The sequence below is a fragment of the Oncorhynchus clarkii genome, chromosome 18, assembly GCF_045791955.1.
Source record: "Oncorhynchus clarkii lewisi isolate Uvic-CL-2024 chromosome 18, UVic_Ocla_1.0, whole genome shotgun sequence".
NCBI lineage: Eukaryota > Metazoa > Chordata > Actinopteri > Salmoniformes > Salmonidae > Oncorhynchus > Oncorhynchus clarkii.
Window position 1 is genome coordinate 25,736,318 of NC_092164.1, and position 20,625 is coordinate 25,756,942.

Genomic DNA, 20,625 nt, shown 5'->3' on the forward strand with positions numbered 1-20,625 from the left:
TGATCCCGCAGGTGAAGAAGCCCGGATTACACGTGGTCTGCGGTTGTGAGGCCGGCTGGACGTACTGCCAAATTCTCTAAAACAATTTTGGAGACGGCTTGGCTTATGGTAGAGAAATTAACATTTGATTCTCTGGCAACCTCTCTGGTGGACATTCCTGTCGTCAGCATGCCAATTACACGCTCCCTCAACTTGTGAAACAAAACTGCACATTTTAGAGTGGCCTTTTATTGTCCCTAGCACAAGGTGCACGTGTGTAATTATCATGCCGTTTAATCAGCTTCTTGGTATGCCACACCTGTCAGGTGGATAGATTGTCTTGGCAATGGAGAAATGCTCACTAACAGGGATGTAAACAAATTTGTGCACAAAATTTGAGAGAAATAAGCTTTTAGTACCTATGGAACCTTTCTGGGATCTTTTATTTCAGCTCATGAAACATGGGACTAACACTTTACATGTTGCGTTTATATTTTTGTTCAGTATAGATACGTATAGAATTGTCTTGAAAGGGAAAGATGCACTTCCTGTATTCTGTCAATTGGTGGAGTTACCCACTTACACAAAGGTATGATGTCTATGGTAAGACGTGCATAATTAGGCTAAGGTTACCATTAGTAAACCATGGGTTTCACTTTCAGCACAATGCAATTTTCTCAGTGCTCAGGACTTGGGAGGCCTAAAGTAAAAAGGGCCTAGTCCTAAGTGTAATTAATGTGTCCTGCAGATGTTTCCTTATGCTTCACAGGACTGCAGTAGTCTAGACAGACTGGCTGCTCAGCGTACGGCCTTGCTTAGATCCAGGCTGATTAACACTGGTTGTTCTACATTTATCATGTTCTTGTTTCAAGTCTCTCAAGACTTTTTCCCCTTGCTCTTTTTGCTCCCGATAAGATTTTTCATGCCTTGCTGTCATCAGGTTTTTCCTCTCCCTCTCACTGACTCGCTTCCCAAAGCACAATTGGAAGTCTGTTTTAGGGACATGGGTTATATGTATCTGCTGCTTGTTGAACACACGGGTTGATTTGCTTCCAGTAGGCTAAGGCACACTAAATGGTTAGAGGGGGACCAATTACTAATAATCATGGCCTGTTTTTAAAGACCTATTTGAAAAAGTAGGCTTTTCCTTTTGTACATAAGCATGAGGTATTTTCGAGCCCTCTGGATGAAAGAACAATAGTGTAGTAAGAGATACTGGGGAAGACCTTTTTTATCAATTAGGCCTGAAATGGTCCTCTCGGCTAAATAGTCCTAGCAATAGGTGGTTGTGAGCAGTCATCTGCTTTTACGTGGTTGAATAGCTCTGAAGATAAGCATTGAATTTTGCTTTCCCCATTCCCTTCTGGTCATAAATTATGCTTACCACAATTTTCCTCCTCAAGATAATTCCAGACAATTTAGCTAGCTGGGGTCAGTGAACTTACCCCTACACCCAACACTGCTGAGGATAATTAGCAGTTTAAAATTGTATTTCCTTCCTGTAGAATAAACTGTAAGAATGTACACTATGCACAGAGCTGGCTGTAGCCTATTAGGCTGGCGCGGGGCCCTGGAATATGGGTGCCTGTACAGTAGACTAGTTCATTGGGTGCCCTGAATGCTGTAGCCTTGGCCGTAAGCAGTTTAATTGAAGTTGAGACTGATAGGCTGTCGGACATTCCAGCAAGGATTAAGGGGATTGGATGCTGTTGCTGAGTTTGGTGGTTTTACTGGCCTGTATGGAAAGACTGCAGGCTTTGTGACCGCGTCTGGCTAGCAACTAACCGGTTCAGTGTGCTTTTTGAAGTCCGTATAAACTTAATATGAATAGAGAAATGATTTATATTGAATAACCAATAAGGATACATAATCCATTTCCAAGTATTGTTAGTTGGTTCTTAACAGTCACTAGAGATGCTGCTCGACATTTGGCCATAAGTGGCTGATTCCAAGGGTCCAGCATCCCTCACCCTGTCACAGTAAAGTGATTACACCAGGCAGGCAGAGTGGAGAGCAATATTCCTCCCGATGGGCTACAGTGGCACTTCTACTGTATATTATATAACTGTAACCCAATCCCAGGAAACCAGCCGCATAGGGGCCGTGTGTGTGTGTATGTGTGTGTGTGTGGGGGGGGCATCAGGGTGCACAACCACATGATTCCGCCTGCAGTGAGTCTCCTGTCTCTCTACTCATTGCATAATGCAAGCTGGCTGATAGTCAGCAGCAACCCTACACTGCAGCTGTATAGCTAGCCACTCCTGTCCCTCAGCCACATCACAGAGAGAGAAACCAGGCCCAGTGTTTTTCCATAGCTCCTCCTATGTCGTTGATCATGGCAGAACACGGGCATGTTATTCAGTGGGTGCAATGTCCAGGATATAGTAGGTATATCTGCCGTCTCGATCGCCAGACTCAGGGTCCCCCACAGCGGTTGTGGTGAGAGACGAGTAGATCTGTAATGCATAGAACAGAACCAAAGGTTTTTCTTAGTCAGATAACGCTGCATCTTCATACTCAAGTTGGTTGTAATTGTGCAATACAGTTATTGGGTTGAAGGAGTCAACTGAGTGTAACTGAGTAGTAACAAGTGGTTCTAGAAGTTGAACACTCCCCGGTGTCAGTAGAGCTGTTAGCTGTTTAAGGGACCCCTCTCTCACCCCATATCTTTTCCTGCCAGTTGTTGTTGGTGTTGTAATATGATGCCCCGGTACTCTCAACATAGCCAAGAAGAGAATGAGAACCAATTTCTTCAGGCGTCTGCAACTCCGCTTTCTTGGCGCTGCTTTATTTATCTGAACTGAACCCTAAATGCCTGACGTAAAGGGTTTTTCCAACGTCACTTGAAAGCATAAGGGTCCTGGAAAAATAAACATTAGGCTATATGTCATTACAATTAGTGCTGACTCCGTAGGATCTCAGCTTTGAATAAGTAAGCAGTGTTTCACCATGCAGTTCTAATGGGGCCTGGTCAAAAGTAGTGCGCTATATAGGAAAAGGGTGCCAATTGCGCCTCTTCCTACGTATCAGCTACGAGCCTCGGCAGCTGCGGGACCTCCAGTCAGACAAGCAGCTGGCTGTAATTGCCCCAATTTTTCAGTTTGACAGACTGAAACAAGTCACTTTTCCAGCTAGAAAGTTGTAGTAGGTGAGGTTAAAGCTGCTCCTGGTCCCAACTGTAGAGAACCTGGGGTGTATTCAGTAGGAACAAAACGGTAGAACACGATCCAAAGAAACTGAGTGAAACGGGGAGGTAGTATACTGAACATGTTCATTCTTAACCCATGTCCACTACTCTCCTCACAAAGCCAGTTCTTAAGTCTCGTGAGACCTCTGCACTCTTGCCTTTGGTTAGCTCCAGTGCTGTTGTAAAAGCATTACCGTTTAACGTCTTGCCATTCCTCTACGCTAGCAGCATCGCAGTGCTTGAGGTGTCAATACAGACCTGTGTTCGATCCCGGGCTGTGTTGCAGCCGGCCCCGACCGGGAGACCCATGAGGCGGCGCACAATTGGCCCAGCGTCGTCTGGGTTAGGGGAGGATTTGGCCGGCCGAATGTCCTTGTCCCATCGCGCTCTAGGGACTCCTTGTGGCAGGCCGGGAGCATGCACGCTGACTTCGGTCACCAGTTGTAAGGTGTTTCCTCTGACACGTTGGTGCGGCTGGCTTCCGGGTTAAGCAAGCATTGTGTGAAGAAGCAGTGTGGCTTGTCAGGGTCGTGTTTCGGAGGACGCATGGCTCTCGACGTTGGCCTCTCCCGAGTCCATATCGGAGTTGCAGCGATTGGACAAGACTGTAACTACCAATTTGGATATCACAAAATTGGGTAGAAAAAGGGGATAAAAGTACATTAAAAACAAAACAAAAAAATACATTCTTCACTCCAGTTTATCCTGGAGTGGCCCCTGAAATCAGTCCATTGTAAAGGCTGGTGTAATGTTGTACTCGGGAGCAACTGAATTAATTACTCACTCTGGAGGTTTCTCAAATGAATTCCTTTTCACCTCATCTTGGCACTGGGCATCATCACGAGAACAGGGATTGTTTTTTTATGTTCTGTTTATTTGTGTTCTGTAGGCCCATCTCTCACAAAATCAACAAGCGAATCGTCAATAATCATTCATTAGGATATTTGCTCTGTGTCTTTGTGTCGATTTAATATTCTTGTAATTTTTTATTAAATCAACAGCATGAGCAATTCCACCCTCTGCTATAACTATGCCAAGTCTTTAATGAATAGTTTGGTTTACACACACATGGCAGTGCAGGAGGTCCCCCATGCAGGGCCGGTTCCAGACGTAAGTGACATTTCTGGAGGGTTAAGGAACTCGGTCTGGGTCTCAACTTACTTTTGAGAGTAAGAATAATAGAATACACAAATTGCAATTTCGAAATGTGGTTGTGTATCAGCAGTTTTTCTCTTGTTATGTCAGTCACTGACAGTCACTCAATTAGCCATGTCAGCTAACAATTTTAGATTGGTAGTTAATCTAGCCAGCTATACAAACTTGTATTAATCATGGCCGAATACCGACTGGACACATGCCCAAGGGCCCTGACCTCCAGGGGGGCCACATTGATAGCCACTGGACTGAGCGGAGCCCTTTAGCTCTTAAATGCTCCGGGCCTCAAGCTCGTATGATTACCTTCTCAGTCCCAGCATCACCTTTTGGCTTCTGGACAGGCAGCAAGTCAGGCAGGCAGGGAGTCGAGGAGCCTTTGGTGAGGCTGCCAAGTCCAGACTCACTCCCTGTACTGCAGTCCACCAGCCTGCCAGTCAGTCAGTCTACTGTACATAAAAGGCAATGGCCCTGTCTGTCTAAACCACAACATTTGATTGCATTTAGGTTGAGTGGGGAAAGGGAGGTCGTCTGGTGGGCAATGTTCACTTTGCATTTGCTTGTACTGAAAGTAGCCAATTAATGTTCCCTTAAACTTAGTTGATGCTTATACTGTAGGCATGTTTCAGTACATCTAAGGACAAAGATGCTCTCCAAGCTAGAAATGGAGGGCACTCAGGGCAGAGTGAGAGTTCGGCTACACTCTGAGCAGCGGGTAAATCAGAGTAAGTTTTGCTGTGAGCAGCACTGCTCTCTCTCCATGTACATTAGTAGTACCACTTGGGATGCACGATATATCGGTAAACTTATCAGAATCGGACGATATTAGCTAAAAATGCCTACAACGGCATCGGCCCGATGTCTAGTTTAATGCCGATGTGGAAAACTGATGTCAAAGCTGACGTGCATACCTATATAACGTCGGTACATGGCCTAATGGCACCACGTAAAATGTAGCACTACATGTGCAACACTGCATTCCTAACCTATCCCACAATGGCTGCTGTGTGGATCACAGTAATAGCGTCACTCCAACAAAAAATGTTTTTACATTGCGTCACTGCTATTAGCTTCACGACTGACATTTGGACCAGTGATATCAACCCCATGAGCATGCTGAGTCTGACAGCACAGTGGGTTGTCGAGGATTTTGTACTGAGGAAAGTCGTAGTGCATGCTCATGAATGTGCTGGTTGTCATACCTCTGCTGCCATTTCAATGGCATTTGAGAACATGTTTGAAACATGATCACACTAGCTAGCTCCATTCAAACAACAGACTCAATAAATAAGCTCGTCAACTGCGCCTGCAGCAGATGTGAATACCCTGTCGTGGCATTGAAAGGCCTGCTCAACAAAGCGATTCGGTGGCATTCTCTCTTTACTGTGTCGCCTCGATGCTATGTACAATGACCACTACTTCGATGCAGACAAGAAACGGTGTTTACGTGAAATGTTACGTACACAGCTGGACATGATGGAAATGGACACCGTGAGAGTGCGCACCATGGAAGTGAGGCCACAGACAGACAGAGCTGAAACTTTACTACTTTACATGTAAACTCAGCAAAAAAAAAAGTTCCTCTCACTGTCAACCTCATTTATTTTCAGCAAACTTAACATGTGTAAATATTTGTATGAACATAACAAGATTCAACAACTGAGACATAAACTGAACAAGTTCCACAGATATGTGACTAACATAAATAGAATAATGTATCCCTGAACAAATGGGGGGTCAAATCAAAAGTAACAGTCAGTAGCTTGTGTGGCCACCAGCTGCATTATGTAATGCAGTGAATCTCCTCATGTACTGCACCAGATTTGCCAGTTCTTGCTGTGAGATGTTACCCCACTCTTCCACCAAGGTACCTGCAAGTTCCTGGACATTTCTGGGGGGAATGGCCCTGCCCTCACCCTCTGATCCAACAGGTCCCAGACGTGCTCAATGGGATTGAGATCTGGGCTCTTCGCTGGCCATGGCAGAAGACTGACATTCCTGTCTTACAGAAAATCACACACAGAACTAGCAGTATGGCTGGTGGCATTGTCATGCTGAGCCTGCAGGAAGGGTACCACATGAGGGAGGAGGATGTCTTCCCTGTAACGCACTGTGTTGAGATTGCCTGCAATGACAGCAAGCTCAGTCCGATGATGCTGTGACACATCGCCCCAGACCATGACGGACCCTCCACCTCCAAATCGATCCCGCTCCAGAGTACAGGCCTCCGTGTAATGCACATTCCTTCAACGATAAACACCAATCTGATCATCACCCCTGGTGAGACAAAAACCGCGACTCGTCAGTGAAGAGCACTTTTTGCCAGACCTGTCTGGTCCAGCAACCGTGGGTTTGTGCCCATAGGTGACGTTGTTGCCGGTGATGTCTGGTGAGGACCTGCCTTACAATAGGTCTACAAGCCCCCAGTCCAGTCTCGCTCAGCCTATTGTGGACAGTCTGTGCACTGATGGAGGGATTGTGCATTCCTGGTGTAACTTAGGCAGTTGTTGTTGCCATCCTGTACCTGTCCTGCAGGTGTCATGTTTGGATGTACCGATCCTGTGCAGGTGTTGTTACACGTGGTCAGCCACTGCGACGATCAGCTGCCCATCCTGTCTCCATGTAGCACTGTCTTAGGCCTCTCTCAGTACGGACATTGCAATTTATTGCCCTGGCCACATCTGCAATCCTCATGCCTCCTTGCAGCATGCCTAAGGCACGTTCACACAGATGAGTAGGGACCCTGGGCATCTTTCTTTTGGTGTTTTTCAGAGTCATTAGAAAGGCCTCTGGTGTCCTAAGTTTTCATAACTGTGACATTTATTGCCTACCTTCTGTAAGCTGTTAAGTGTCTTAACGAACGTTCCACAGGTGCATGTTCATTAATTGTTTATGGTTCATTGAACAAGCATGGGAAACAGTGTTTAAACCCTCTACAATGAAGATCTGTGAAGTCTGGATTTTTACGAATTATCTTTGAAAGACAGGGTCCTGAAAAAGGGACGTTTCTTTTTTTGCTGTGTTTTTGCTGAAATCCTGATTCAGAATGAAACGACTGAACAAATGAACAACGAAACAGCACAGCAAGTAAATTAAAGAAATAGGTTTTGATTATGTTTTACTGGTATTGGGGGCATATGTAAATGACCCAAAAATGTGTGTGTTTGTAACCTTTATTTAACTAGGCAAGTCAGTTAATAACATTCTTTTTTACCATGACTGCCTACCCCGGCCAAACCTGGACGACGCTGGGCCAATTGTGTGCCGCCCTATGGGACTCCCAATCACGGCCGGATGTGATACAGCCTCGATATGAACCAGGGACTGTAGTGACGCCTCTTGCACTGAGATGCAGTGCCTGAGACCGCTGCATCCATGTGTGTGTGTGTTAACTATTTAACTGTACTAGAATGCTTAAAAGGCAGCCACTGCGACGATCAGCTGCCCATCCTGTCTCCATGTAGCACTGTCTTAGGCCTCTCTCAGTACGGACATTGCAATTTATTGCCCTGGCCACATCTGCAATCCTCATGCCTCCTTGCAGCATGCCTAAGGCACGTTCACACAGATGAGTAGGGACCCTGGGCATCTTTCTTTTGGTGTTTTTCAGAGTCATTAGAAAGGCCTCTGGTGTCCTAAGTTTTCATAACTGTGACATTTATTGCCTACCTTCTGTAAGCTGTTAAGTGTCTTAACGAACGTTCCACAGGTGCATGTTCATTAATTGTTTATGGTTCATTGAACAAGCATGGGAAACAGTGTTTAAACCCTCTACAATGAAGATCTGTGAAGTCTGGATTTTTACGAATTATCTTTGAAAGACAGGGTCCTGAAAAAGGGACGTTTCTTTTTTTGCTGTGTTTTTGCTGAAATCCTGATTCAGAATGAAACGACTGAACAAATGAACAACGAAACAGCACAGCAAGTAAATTAAAGAAATAGGTTTTGATTATGTTTTACTGGTATTGGGGGCATATGTAAATGACCCAAAAATGTGTGTGTTTGTAACCTTTATTTAACTAGGCAAGTCAGTTAATAACATTCTTTTTTACCATGACTGCCTACCCCGGCCAAACCTGGACGACGCTGGGCCAATTGTGTGCCGCCCTATGGGACTCCCAATCACGGCCGGATGTGATACAGCCTCGATATGAACCAGGGACTGTAGTGACGCCTCTTGCACTGAGATGCAGTGCCTGAGACCGCTGCATCCATGTGTGTGTGTGTTAACTATTTAACTGTACTAGAATGCTTAAAAGGCCACTAAAATTGTAAATATCGGTTATCAGTATTGTTTTTTTGGCACGGAAAATATCTATATCGGACAAAAATGTAATCGGTGCATGACTATACCACCATGTCTTCTGTAGCACAAAGAGCTCTGTATATTGACATTTCCTCCGACATTGTGTTATCTTAACACTACAACTGCAGTTCCTTCTAACGAGGGATCATGAGTTGACAGAAGTTTTCGGGTTAGCTCATTGTAAACCTGTGGTGAGGGGTGTTTTTGTTAAGTCTGAATGCCTGGCTCTTGAGTGTTGTTTTGGCCAACCACAAAAAAACAGCTCCGATTATGATGGGGCTTGAAACCATATGGTTCCTCCAGACTAGTTTCGCAAAGTGTTGCGACTATTTTGTTACATGCTTTGTGGATTACATTAATTCCAGCGGATTACTTTTGTTAAACAGAAGGATGAACTACTTTCATTGAAAACATGTCACACGTGTCTGTTCTGTTTAACAGAGGCTTGTGGTTAGGAATGGTTTGGTTTTAAGCAGTGAGCTTGGACTGCAGTCATTTTTAGTTACAATATCTTGATATTAGGTTTATAAGCTTTTTGGTTTGTTTTCAGGCTGTTTATTTTATTGCGGCTGTTTATTCTGTTGAATATTTATTCATACCCACACCTACCCAGAAATCCTCATTGCAGTATGACGCTACAAACATCCACCCATAATTTATTTAATCCAGAGTTGAACCTGAATCCCACAAATCACTACAACATATGGCTCATTCTGAAATGCTTTAAGATGTTTCTGATAAGTTTCTCACTCTCACCCATATAATATCTCTCTGCAAACAAATAAATCATTGTTAGAACAACATTAAGTGTTGAAAAATAAAGAGTTGTCCCGTACCATAAAACTAAACTGTGTCCCAAATGGCACCATATTCCCTACATAGTGCACTACCTTTGACCCAGAGGCACTGGTCAAAAATAGTGCACTATGTATGGAATAGGGTGCCATTTGGGACACAGAGCGGTTGTGTGGGAGGGAATGTTCTTCAGGCATATCTGCCACTTTGTGTGGGCTATGCTATGCACTCACCCTGATTGGTATCTGAAGGAGAAGTAACTAGCGATCGAGTCAGAAGATTGATTGAGCGTTTCTTTTGGAAGTATTTTGCTTCCATTTCATTCTGTTCAATAGTCTAGTGTTCAACTTAGTCTATGGGACGCAGGAACATTGTGTGCAATGTTGTTTAGTTTGTACTGTTGAGCTGCATAGGCTAATTTATGAAAAGGGGTATTTCCATTTAAAAGGACCCATGAGCACCGACGAGAAGTTCATAGGAGCATGACAAATTGGGTGTCAGATGAAAGCTAGTCTATATTTGAGAAGTTGAGGCATTTGTGGATTTTTCAAGCATTTTCAATTGTAAAAATGTGGAGTAAGAAAAGGCTTTGATTTCTGGTCAAATGGATGGAATAGGAGTCATTGACGACATCAGTGGTGTAAAGTACTTAAAAGTATTTTAACTTAAGTACTACTTTGCTATTTATATTTTTGACAACTTTTACTACATTCCTAAAGATAATTATGTACTTTTTACCCCATACATTTTCCCTGACACCCAAAAGTACCTGTTACATTTTGAATGCTTAGCAGAACAGGGAAATGGTCCAATTCACACACTTATCAAGAGAACATCCCTGGTCATCTCTAGCGGACTCACTAAATACAAGCTATGTTTGTAAATTATGTTTGACTGTTGGAGTGTAACCCTGGCTATCCGTAAATGAAATAAAATAGAAAATGGTGCCGTCTGGTTTTCTTAATGTAAGGAATTTGACATTTCTTTCGATACTTAAGTATATTTAAAACCAAATACTTTTAGACTTTTACTCAAGGAGGATTTTACTGGGTTACTTTTTACTTGAGTAATTTTCTATTAAGTATTTTCTATTTACTCAAGTATGACAATTGGGTACTTTTTCCACCAATGGAAGACATCTACCAGAAAAGAGTTGGCTATTAGAAATACATCAAAACACAATCATGTTGAAGTAAAGACCCCTGCCAACTAATATCAAAATAAATGATTTGCCTCCTAAGTTTAAAAAACATTGTATTGCCAATTCCGTTACTTAAACCCACATATCTTTAAAACCTCTTAACGATCTGACCCTTTTTTTCAATTTCAGCCTAAAATGACATACCCAAATCTAACTGAGACAGCAGGGGTTCAAACTGTAGAAGCCAGTTCCTAGATTTGAATATAAAAATAGATTTTATTAAAAAAAACTGCTACATTTTATCTCTGGGACCCTCAGAATGACAAATCAGAGCAAGATTACTGAATGTATGTTCATTATTTACGTTCAGAGGTGAGTGTATCAAACCAGTTTCCATGATAAGTGTTTTGTTGTGCACTCTCCTCAAACAATAGCATGGTATCTTTTCACTGTAATAGCTACTGTAAATTGAACACTGCAGTTAGATTATCAAGAATTTAAGCTTTCTGCCCATATAAGACATGTCTATGTCCCGGAAGGTTGGCTGTTGTTTACAACGTCATTCTAGTCACATTAGCGCATGTTAGCAACAACCATCCCGGTTTAGAGACACTGATCCTGTAGAGGTTAAAGGCAGTGCAGTCGAAAATGAGTTTTATTTATATTTCCACACTGAGGTTGGAATAATATTTTCAAATTGTGTAAAAGTCCCTTTTAGTGTAAGAGCGTTTGAAAAGACTGCTGTTTTGGTGGGATGGAGTTTTGTCCTTCCATTGTGACATCACCATGTGTTAAATTAGTTAATAGGCCAATAAGAAAGTTCCAAACCTCTCTGCCAAGAACAGCACCCCCCCCCCCCCTCCACTCAGACAGTCCTAGCAAAATTGTTGCTTGAGACATTTCTCTTTGCTGAGGAGCTTTTTTATTACCATGTTTTCTAGTAAAAATCACAGTAAGGTGCCTTCAGAAAGTATTCATACCCCTTGACTTATTACACCTTTTGTTACAGCATGAATTCAAAATTGATTACTTTAAAAAAGTTTTTTTTACACACAATACCCCATAATGACTAATTGAAAACAATGTTTTTAGAAATGTTTGCAAATGTATTAAATTAAATACAGAAATATATAGTTTACATAAGTATTGACACCCCTGAGTCAATACATGTTTGAATCACCTTTGGCAGCGATTATAACTGTGAGTCTTTCTGGGCTTTGCACACCTGGATTTTACAATATATTTGAACATTATTATTTTAAAACTTCTTCAAACTCTGTCAAATTGGTTGTTGATCATTGCTAGACAGCCATTTTCAAGTCTTGCCAGAGATGTTAAAGTCATTGTTGGCCTGATAGTGAAATCCCTGAGCGGTTTCCTTTCTCTCCAGCAACTGCATTAGGAAGGACACCTGTATTTTTGTAGTGACTGGGTGATACACCATCCAAAGTGTAATAACTTCACCATGCTCAAAGGGATATTCAGTGTCTTTTTTTTATTAATCTACCAATTAGGTTCCCTCCTTTGAAATGCACTGCTTGACTGAGGAACCTGACAATTATCTGTATTTGTGGGGTACAGAGATGAGGTAGTTATTACAAAATAATGTTTAAACACTATTATTGCACACAGTGAGTACATACAACGTATTGTTACTTGTCAAGCACATTGTTACTCTTGAACTGATTTAGGCTTGCCATAGCAAAGGGGTTGAATACTTATTGACTAAAGACATTTCAGCTTTTCATTTTGTATTCATTTGTACGCATTTAGAAAAACATAATTCCACTTTGACATAATGGGGTATTGTGTGTAGGGCAGTGACACAATCTCACTTTAATATAACATTTTGAATTCAGGCTGTAACAACACAACAAAATGTGGGGAAAGTCTATGAGTATGAATACTTTCTGAAGGCACTGTAATTGTTACCCAGAAATGATTTGATATTGAGTTAAAAACATCTGCATTGGACCTGTTTTTAAGATATTTTCTCATTTCTCTCTCGTGAAGAGGGAGGATAAAGTAGTAGTTTAGTGTTTTACCTGAATACAAGTTTGTTTATTCATTATTAGGTTGTGATTAAAACTGGTAATTTTGTTACCAAATCAGTAGCAGAATTTATAGAAATCATAGTAGCCACAAACCACAGTTTGGTCACCTGCTACTGTTCTCCCTTCCACTGCCATAATGTTCAGCTCATAACAGTTTTTTTCCTGGTAGTCAAAGCAAGACTGTGAAAACCGTCTGGACAATCTCCCTCTCTGCCTCGCTCTCTCTCTCGTAATTCTGTTACCGGATGTAAATCCACTTACTACCTACCGTAGTTCCATAACCAAAATAAATTGGTGTCATGTCATAGCTGACACCATTTTCTTTCTGCAGACATTTTTCAATCTTAATTTGGAGCAGATATTTAAGAGTTTTTGGAAAACCTGCATTAACAGAGGGATATTTTTTACCTTAATTCTCTTAGCAATGTTTGCATCATTCTTAACAGTAATTCGTTTTTGTGACAATTTGTGGAAATTGTTAAATGTAGACCTTGTGCATGGAGTTGTATGGTTTGTTAAACTTTTAAATCAATGGTTTCTGTTTAGCATACATTTTAATTGAAAACTGAAAGCGTAATTCCGTTACCATGGAATTGCCCAAAGGCTTCCATAAAACAGCATATTCTTGAATACAGGATGAGAGAACCACCTGCATCTGATTCCCGGCATTGCCTCCCACCGACACACAGCAGCCCTGGCAGGCTGTGACTGAGGCAGTGACGTGGTGCTGTTGAGCCCAGGTCTGCCAAGCCGAGCCCGGGTTTGAGATACCAGGGGATAAGAACGGCCCTACTACAGCCTGGGCACAGAGCAGCACAGCCCACTGCCAGAGCTGTTCTTAGCTCCTGAGTGAGAGAACCAACCAGAGCAAGCTGAGGTGGCAGGAGGACCAGGGCCGGGTCAGTTTCAGGCTGGGCCAACCCAAGCCGAGGGAGAGAGGGCTGGGATTCTGGTTTCCGAACATGGGTCTTCTCAGGGTTGTGAGGCGGGAATTAGAGGATTCCCACTGGAAGAATGGTAGCTTAGAGCAGTAGGACAGAGCATTGAGAGCAGTAGGACAGAGCATTGAGAGCAGTAGGACAGAGCATTGAGAGCAGTACTCCTTCTCTTACCTGCTGGAACAATTATGTTTCACCTGTTTAATAGGTGGAAACTGAGGTCTGTTTGTATGGGATCATCTTTTTTTGACCACTTATAAATCAAATTAACAAATCCCACATGCATCAGGGGCGAAGCTCATTCCTTAATGATTATTGCTGGACTTTGGCCCTCCCTGTGTGTGCAGTTCTCTAACTGTGTGAGGCAAGTGCAATGCACAGCAAAGGTGAGGATTGGATTTATATAGCGCCTTTCTACCAACTGAGGTACCCAAAGCGCTTTACATAGTAAAGGGGGAAACTCACCTTATCCACCACCATTTTGGTAGAGAGTGCCCTCAGCCTGAATGCTGTTTACGTTGTAGTTTAAAACGACCTACCGCTGCAGCCCGGCTCTGGCCAAAAGCACTTGACTTCTGTAGCCCTTTTATTTCAGCCTGACTGATTCAGTCAGTGCCCTGCTGAAAAATACATGACGTAGCTAAAGTTAGACCCATACCTCAGTTACATGGAAGCTGCTGTACACATCAATAGCCTAGCTGTTCTATTTGAAAATGCACATGTTGTTTTCCTGTGTGTGCACTGCATCTGTCTGTGTCTTTTAAGGACACGTAGGCTGTAACCAGAATGCCACATTTGGCCTCCGTCAGTTAATCAATCAGTCAGATAGTAAAAGCAGACCTATTTGACATCCATACACTACTGTCCAGTGAACTGAACAAATTATATGAATGAACACTAGTTGAGGCAATTGCTGCCCTGTTATGAGCTCTGTTAGCCTGTGTTGAACAGTGCATTCAGACCCATTTGTCTTTTACCACATTTTGTTATGTTACAGCCTTATTCTAACATTTATTTAGAAATATATATAAATCTACACACAATACAGCATAATTACAAAGCAAAAAAACAGGTTTTTAGAAAAGAAAAAAATGATATCACCTTTACATAAATATTCAGACCCTTTACTCAGTACTTTGTTCAAGCACCTTTGGCAGCGATTACAGCCTTGAATCTTCTTGGGTATGACCCTACAAGCTTGGCACACCTGTATTTGGAGAGTTTCTCCCATTCTCTGTCAGATTGGATGGGGAGCGTCGCTGCACAGCTATTTTCAGGTCTCGCCAGAGATGTTAAATCGGGTTCAAGTCCGAGCTCTGGCTGAGCAACTCAAGGACATTCAGAGACTTGTCCCGAAGCCACTCCTGCGTTGTCTTGGCTGTGTGCTTAGGGTCATTGCCCTGTTGGAAGGTAAACCTTCGCACCAGTCTGAGGTCCTGAGTGCTCTGGAGCAGGTTTTCATCAAGGATCTCTTTGTACTTTGCTCCGTTCGTCTTTCCCTCGATCCTGACTAGTCTCCCAGTCCCTGCCGCTGAAAAACATCCCCACAACATGATGCTGCCACCACCATGCTTCACCGTAGGGATGGTGCCTAGTTTACTCCAGATGTGATGCTTGGCATTCAGGCCAAAGAGTTAAACCTTGGTTTCATCAGAACCTTGTTTCTCGTGATCTCATAGTCCTTTAGGTACCTTTTGGCAAACTCCAAGCGGGCTGTCATGGGCCTTTTACTGAGGAGTGGCTTCCGTCTGGCCACTCTACCTTAAAGGCCTGATTGTTGGGGTGCTGCAGAGATGGTTGTCCTTCTGGAAGGTTCTCCCATCTCCACAGAGGAACTCTGGAGCTCTGTCAGAGTGACCATCGGGTTCTTGGTCACCTCCCTGACCATGGCCCTTCTCCCCCGATTGCTCAGTTTGGCCGGGCGGCCAGCTCTTGGAAGAGTCTTGGTTCCAAACTTCCATTTAAGAATAATGGGTTCTTAATTTAAGAACACTGTTCTTGGAGACCTTCAATGCTGCAGAAATGTTTCGCTACCCTTCCCCAGATCTGTGCCTCGACACAATCCTGTCTCGGAGCTCTCTAGACAATTCCTTCGACCTCATGGTTTGTTTTTTTTCTCTGACATGCACTGTCAACTATGGGACCTTATATAGACAGGTGTGTGCTCTTCCAAATCATGTCCAATCAATTGAATTTACCACAGGTGGACTCCAATCAAACATCTCAAGGATGATCAGTGGAAACAGGATACACCTGAGCTCAATTTCAAGACTCATAGCAAAAGGTCTGAATTGTTATTTAATTTTTAAAAAAGTGTTTAAAAAGAATTGCTAACAATTCAAAAAAACTGTTTTTGCTATGTCATTATGGGGTGTTGTGTGTAGATTGATGAGGAGCATTTTTTATTTAATCAATTTTAGAATACGGCTCTAACGTAACGAGATTAAAAAGTGAAGGGGTCTGAATACTTTCCGAATGCACCGTATGTAGAATACAGGCTGTGAATGACCCATTCTGCTTGTGTATCTCTTGCTCTGTCCTGTAGGTGCAATCCTGGGTCGCTCGGAGACACAGGAGTGCGTTTACTACAACTCTAGCTGGGAGAAGGAGCGAACCAACCGCAGTGGCATCGAGCCTTGCTACGGAGATAAGGACAAGAGGCTCCACTGCTTCGCCACCTGGAAAAACACCTCGGGAACCATTGAGATCGTCAAGCAGGGCTGCTGGCTGGACGATGTCAACTGCTATGACAGGTTAGGTAGTGTCTTATTCTGAGGCAAGATTGTAGACTTAGGGCTTAGTGGTCCTCTGTAGCTCAGTTAGTAGAGCATGGCGCCAGGATAGTGGGTTTGATTCCCGGGACCTCCAATACATGAAAATGTATGCACGAAAACAGTCACTTTGGATAAAAGTGTTTGCTAAATGGCATATACAGTTGGGCAAAAAAGTATTTAGTCAGCCACCAATTGTGCAAGTTCTCCCACTTAAAAAGATGGGAGGCCTGTAATGTTCATCATAGGTACACTTCAACTATGACAGACAAAATGAGAAAAAAAAATCCAGAAAATCACATTGTAGGATTTTTAATGAATTTATTTGCAAATGATGGTGGAAAATAAGTATTTGGTCACCTACAAACAAGCATGATTTCTGGCTCTCACAGACATGTAACTTCTTCTTTAAGAGGCTCCTCTGTCCTCCACTCATTACCTGTATTAATGGCACCTGTTTGAACTTGTTATCAGTATAAAAGACACCTGTCCACAACCTCAAACAGTCACACTCCAAACTCCACTATGGCCAAGACTAAAGAGCTGTCAAAGGACACCAGAAACAAAATTGTAGACCTGCACCTGGCTGGGAAGACTGAATATGCAATAGGTAAGCAGCTTGGTTTGAAGAAATCAACTGTGGGAGCAAATATTAGGAAATGGAAGACATACAAGACCACTGATAATCTCCCTCGATCTGGGGCTCCACGCAAGATCTCAACCCGTGGGGTCAAAATGATCACAAGAACGGTGAGCAAAAATCCCCGAACCACATAGGGGGACCTAGTGAATGACCTGCAGAGAGCTGGGACCAAAGTAACAAAGCCTACCATCAGTAACACACTACGCCGCCAGGGACTCAAATCCTGCAGTGCCAGACGTGTCCCCCTGCTTAAGCCAGTACATGTCCAGGCCCGTCTGAAGTTTGCTAGAGAGCATTTGGATGATCCAGAAGAAGATTGGGAGAATGTCATATGGTCAGATGAAACCAAAATATAACTTTTTGGTAAAAACTTAACTCGTCGTGTTTGGGGGACAAAGAATGCTGAGTTGCATCCAATGAACACCATACCTACTGTGAAGCATGGGGGTGGAAACATCATGCTTTGGGGTTGTTTTTCTGCAAAGGGACCAGGACGACTGATCCGTGTAAAGAAAAGAATGAATGGGGCCACGTATCGTGAGATTTTGAGTGAAAACCTCTTTCCATCAGCAAGGGCATTGAAGATGAAACGTGGCCTGGTCTTTCAGCATGACAATGATCCCAAACACACCGCCCGGGCAACGAAGGAGTGGCTTCGTAAGAAGCATTTCAAGGTCCTGGAGTGGCCTAGCCAGCCTAGCCATAGAAAATCTTTGGAGGGAGTTGAAAGTCCGTGTTGCCCAGCAACAGCCCCAAAACATAACTGCTCTAGAGGAGATCTGCATGAAGGAATGGGCCAAAATACCAGCAACAGTGTGTGAAAACTTTGTGAAGACTTACAGAAAACGTTTGACCTCTGTCATTGCCAACAAAGGGTATATAACAAAGTATTGAGATAAACTTTTGTTATTGACCAAATACTTATTTTCCACCATAATTTGCAAATAAATTCATTAAAAATCCTACAATGTGATTTTCTGGATTTGTTTTCTTCTCATTTTGTCTGTCATAGTTGAAGTGTACCTATGATGAAAATTACAGGCCTCTCATCTTTTTAAGTAGGGGGGAGATGGACAATTGGTGGCTGACTAAATACTTTTTTGCCCCACTGTATTCTTATTAGACTTAGAGCTAGTATTTAAGGGTTGGTCGTCTGAAGCACTGTACTTTAGTCCTTTCTTGCAGATGGTGACTAACACTTATTAGTTTAGGCCATACTGTCCTTTGTATGACGGTTGACTTAGTACATCTTTAATGGCGCTGTATGGTCAATCCGACATCTGCATTGGCCATGCAGAATGTACGGTGATACGGCCTCTGCAGACATCAGGGCATTCATACTTCTTGCGCTTTGCGGAGCAGCGCAGAGCTGTTGTGAAGGAAGTTGTCAAGGAAGTGAGTTTTGTGTTTATACAGGACCTCCCGCCCTCACCTACCGTCAACCAATCATGTCAATGCGGAGCTATACAGAGCCCTCCGTATTGTTACGCAATTTGAGAGGCGCATGGCGATGCGGTACGGATCTCAATTTGGCCTCTGCCTGCCTGTCATACGGCGTCTCCGACCACATACCACATTTTCAGATCAAGCATAAATTGGCTTTCTACTACAGAGCTGGTCAGAGTGGTTGTCTGTCTCTTCCTGTAAAGATGTAGTTCTTCCTCACCAGAGAGAGAAAAAGTGAGAGAAAGAGGGGGATCGGTTCAGTGGAGGGCTGCCAGCACTCAGCTCTCTACCTTTGTGACAGAGGTGTTCTCTTCTTTCTTCTTCTGTCTTTCTTTCTCTCTGCCGCAGTAGTGAATGTGTGGAGACGAAAGAGAGTCCGGACGTCTTCTTCTGCTGCTGCGAAGGCAACATGTGTAACGACAAGTTCCTCTACAGCCCCGACACGCAGGCTGTCCAAAGTAAGTTGTCATGTAAGTTCACACACAGGAAGCTGATGTAATGTCACATCCTCCTCTGTCTGTTTTCTAGCCAAACACAGACGATCAGTCAATAAGAATAACCCAACCTAACCCAAGAGGCACTGGGGCATATTCCCCCAACACACACTAGAGACACAAGGTCTTCTACTTCACCAGGGCCCGTAGGTCTACTGCTTTAATTTGAAACTCTGTGTCCAGGCTGGCCACTGTCCTCCTCTCTATGGCAGCCACTGAGTCTAGGCCCAGTCAGAGTGTAGCAACTAGTGTCGTCCGTCGGGGCCACCAAGCCCAGCCCCAGATAACCTCAGTGTCACAGGAAGGGAAACCGCAGCAATAATGCAATACAGCCGTGTCTGTGATGGCAGAGAACTGTGATGGCAGAGAACTGTGATGGCAGAGAACTGTGATGACATAGATGTGGCTGATCACATCAAATACTACATATTTGTGATATGACAAGTGGGCGCACTGCACAGTAAGGCTTAGCTATTTGTTTTTTGGGTCACTTGGTTGTTTCGGTGGTTATTTTTGGCTGCTGGCTTAAGTTCTCATGAAATGCATTTCACTATTAATCTCACTATTTAGAGGATTTTGTTGAAGCGACCCAGATGTGTTGAGCTGTGTCGGGAACTATTTTTAGAGTGTTTCACTACTAGTCTTCTGATACCATTGTGTATGGCGTGATGAAAATATGAGGGGAACAAAGCACATTTGCATACCTGTATTAAGGTGTTCTCTCTCTCCATCTCCCTGTCTCCTCCTCACCAACCCCCTTCCCTCTCTTTCCACCATCCTCCCCATTCTCGCACCTTTATGTACCCCACACCTCTCATTTTCTTCCCCCTCCTCCCCATCACCGCCCTCTCCGCAACCCCGGTCCTCCGTCCACAGCGACCTCCAACCCGTTTTCCCAGAAGCCTCAGCTGTTCAACACCCTGCTGTACTCTCTGGTGCCCATTATGGGCATCGCCGCCATCGTCCTCTTCTCCTTCTGGATGTACCGTCATCACAAGCTGGCATACCCCCCCGTCCTGGTGCCAACACAGGTAAGAGTGTGAGAGTGTGTGCGTGCGATGTCCAGAATAAACGGAAGACGTACTCCTCACTGCTTGGTATTTTAATCTGGATATAGGAGTGACTCACTAACATTTCCAAGGAAAACGGATGCAAAACAATGGATGGCAGAAGAGAACGTTGAACCTGCTGATCTGAAGTGAACACACGTGATTAGCTGGAGAGTGACAGGAAGCCTAGCCCTGACTCGGATCGTGTGTGTGCGTGCAGTGTATGTGGGCACAGCCTGCCACTAATACTGTGAAATGTGTATCTGCTCAGCACTCAAGCCATTACTATGGCCCCACACACAGGCACACGACGGACACACACAAAGCTGTTGTTTGTTGACCCTGGTTAGGCTCACAGGATAGGGCTCTGTGCTCATAGGTCAGACAAGGGTGGCTCACTCAAGCCTGCTCCTGTACAGCTCTTTGTAAACTGCCGTTCAATAAATACAAATGTCACCAGAACACTGCCACTGCCTTTCCTCTGCCTGTTGCCCTTTGCAGTGTGTTTGAGAGGGAGCCCACGATGCCGTGAAGTGTTTGGTTACTGTGCTTGGTTACTGCGTCATACGGAACAGTGTGACCTGACCCCACTCCTCTGCCTCCACCCCAAAGGCTCCCTGTGTTTGTCATCTATTTCTGGGGTGAGCTGGGATGATTCTGGCCTCCCTAA

The 20,625-nt window shown here is 43.7% G+C and overlaps 1 protein-coding gene across 5 annotated transcripts in view; it reads left to right on the top strand.

The window, feature by feature from the left end:
• Positions 1-20,625, top strand: part of LOC139373260 (activin receptor type-2A) — a 52,105-nt gene that overhangs the window by 17,211 nt on the left and 14,269 nt on the right. For 2 of the 5 annotated variants that reach the window (XR_011627553.1, XM_071113567.1), the window contains exons 3-6: positions 15,756-15,836; positions 16,098-16,305; positions 18,761-18,882; positions 19,783-19,937. Coding sequence is in view for 4 of the 5 variants with exons in the window: in XM_071113567.1 (XP_070969668.1) it covers positions 15,756-15,836; positions 16,098-16,305; positions 18,761-18,882; positions 19,783-19,937 (566 nt within the window). In the remaining variant the exon portion in view is untranslated. The remainder of the gene's footprint in view (positions 1-15,755; positions 15,837-16,097; positions 16,306-18,760; positions 18,883-19,782; positions 19,938-20,625) is intronic. The other 3 variants (XM_071113568.1, XM_071113571.1, XM_071113569.1) reach the window with 3 other exon arrangements.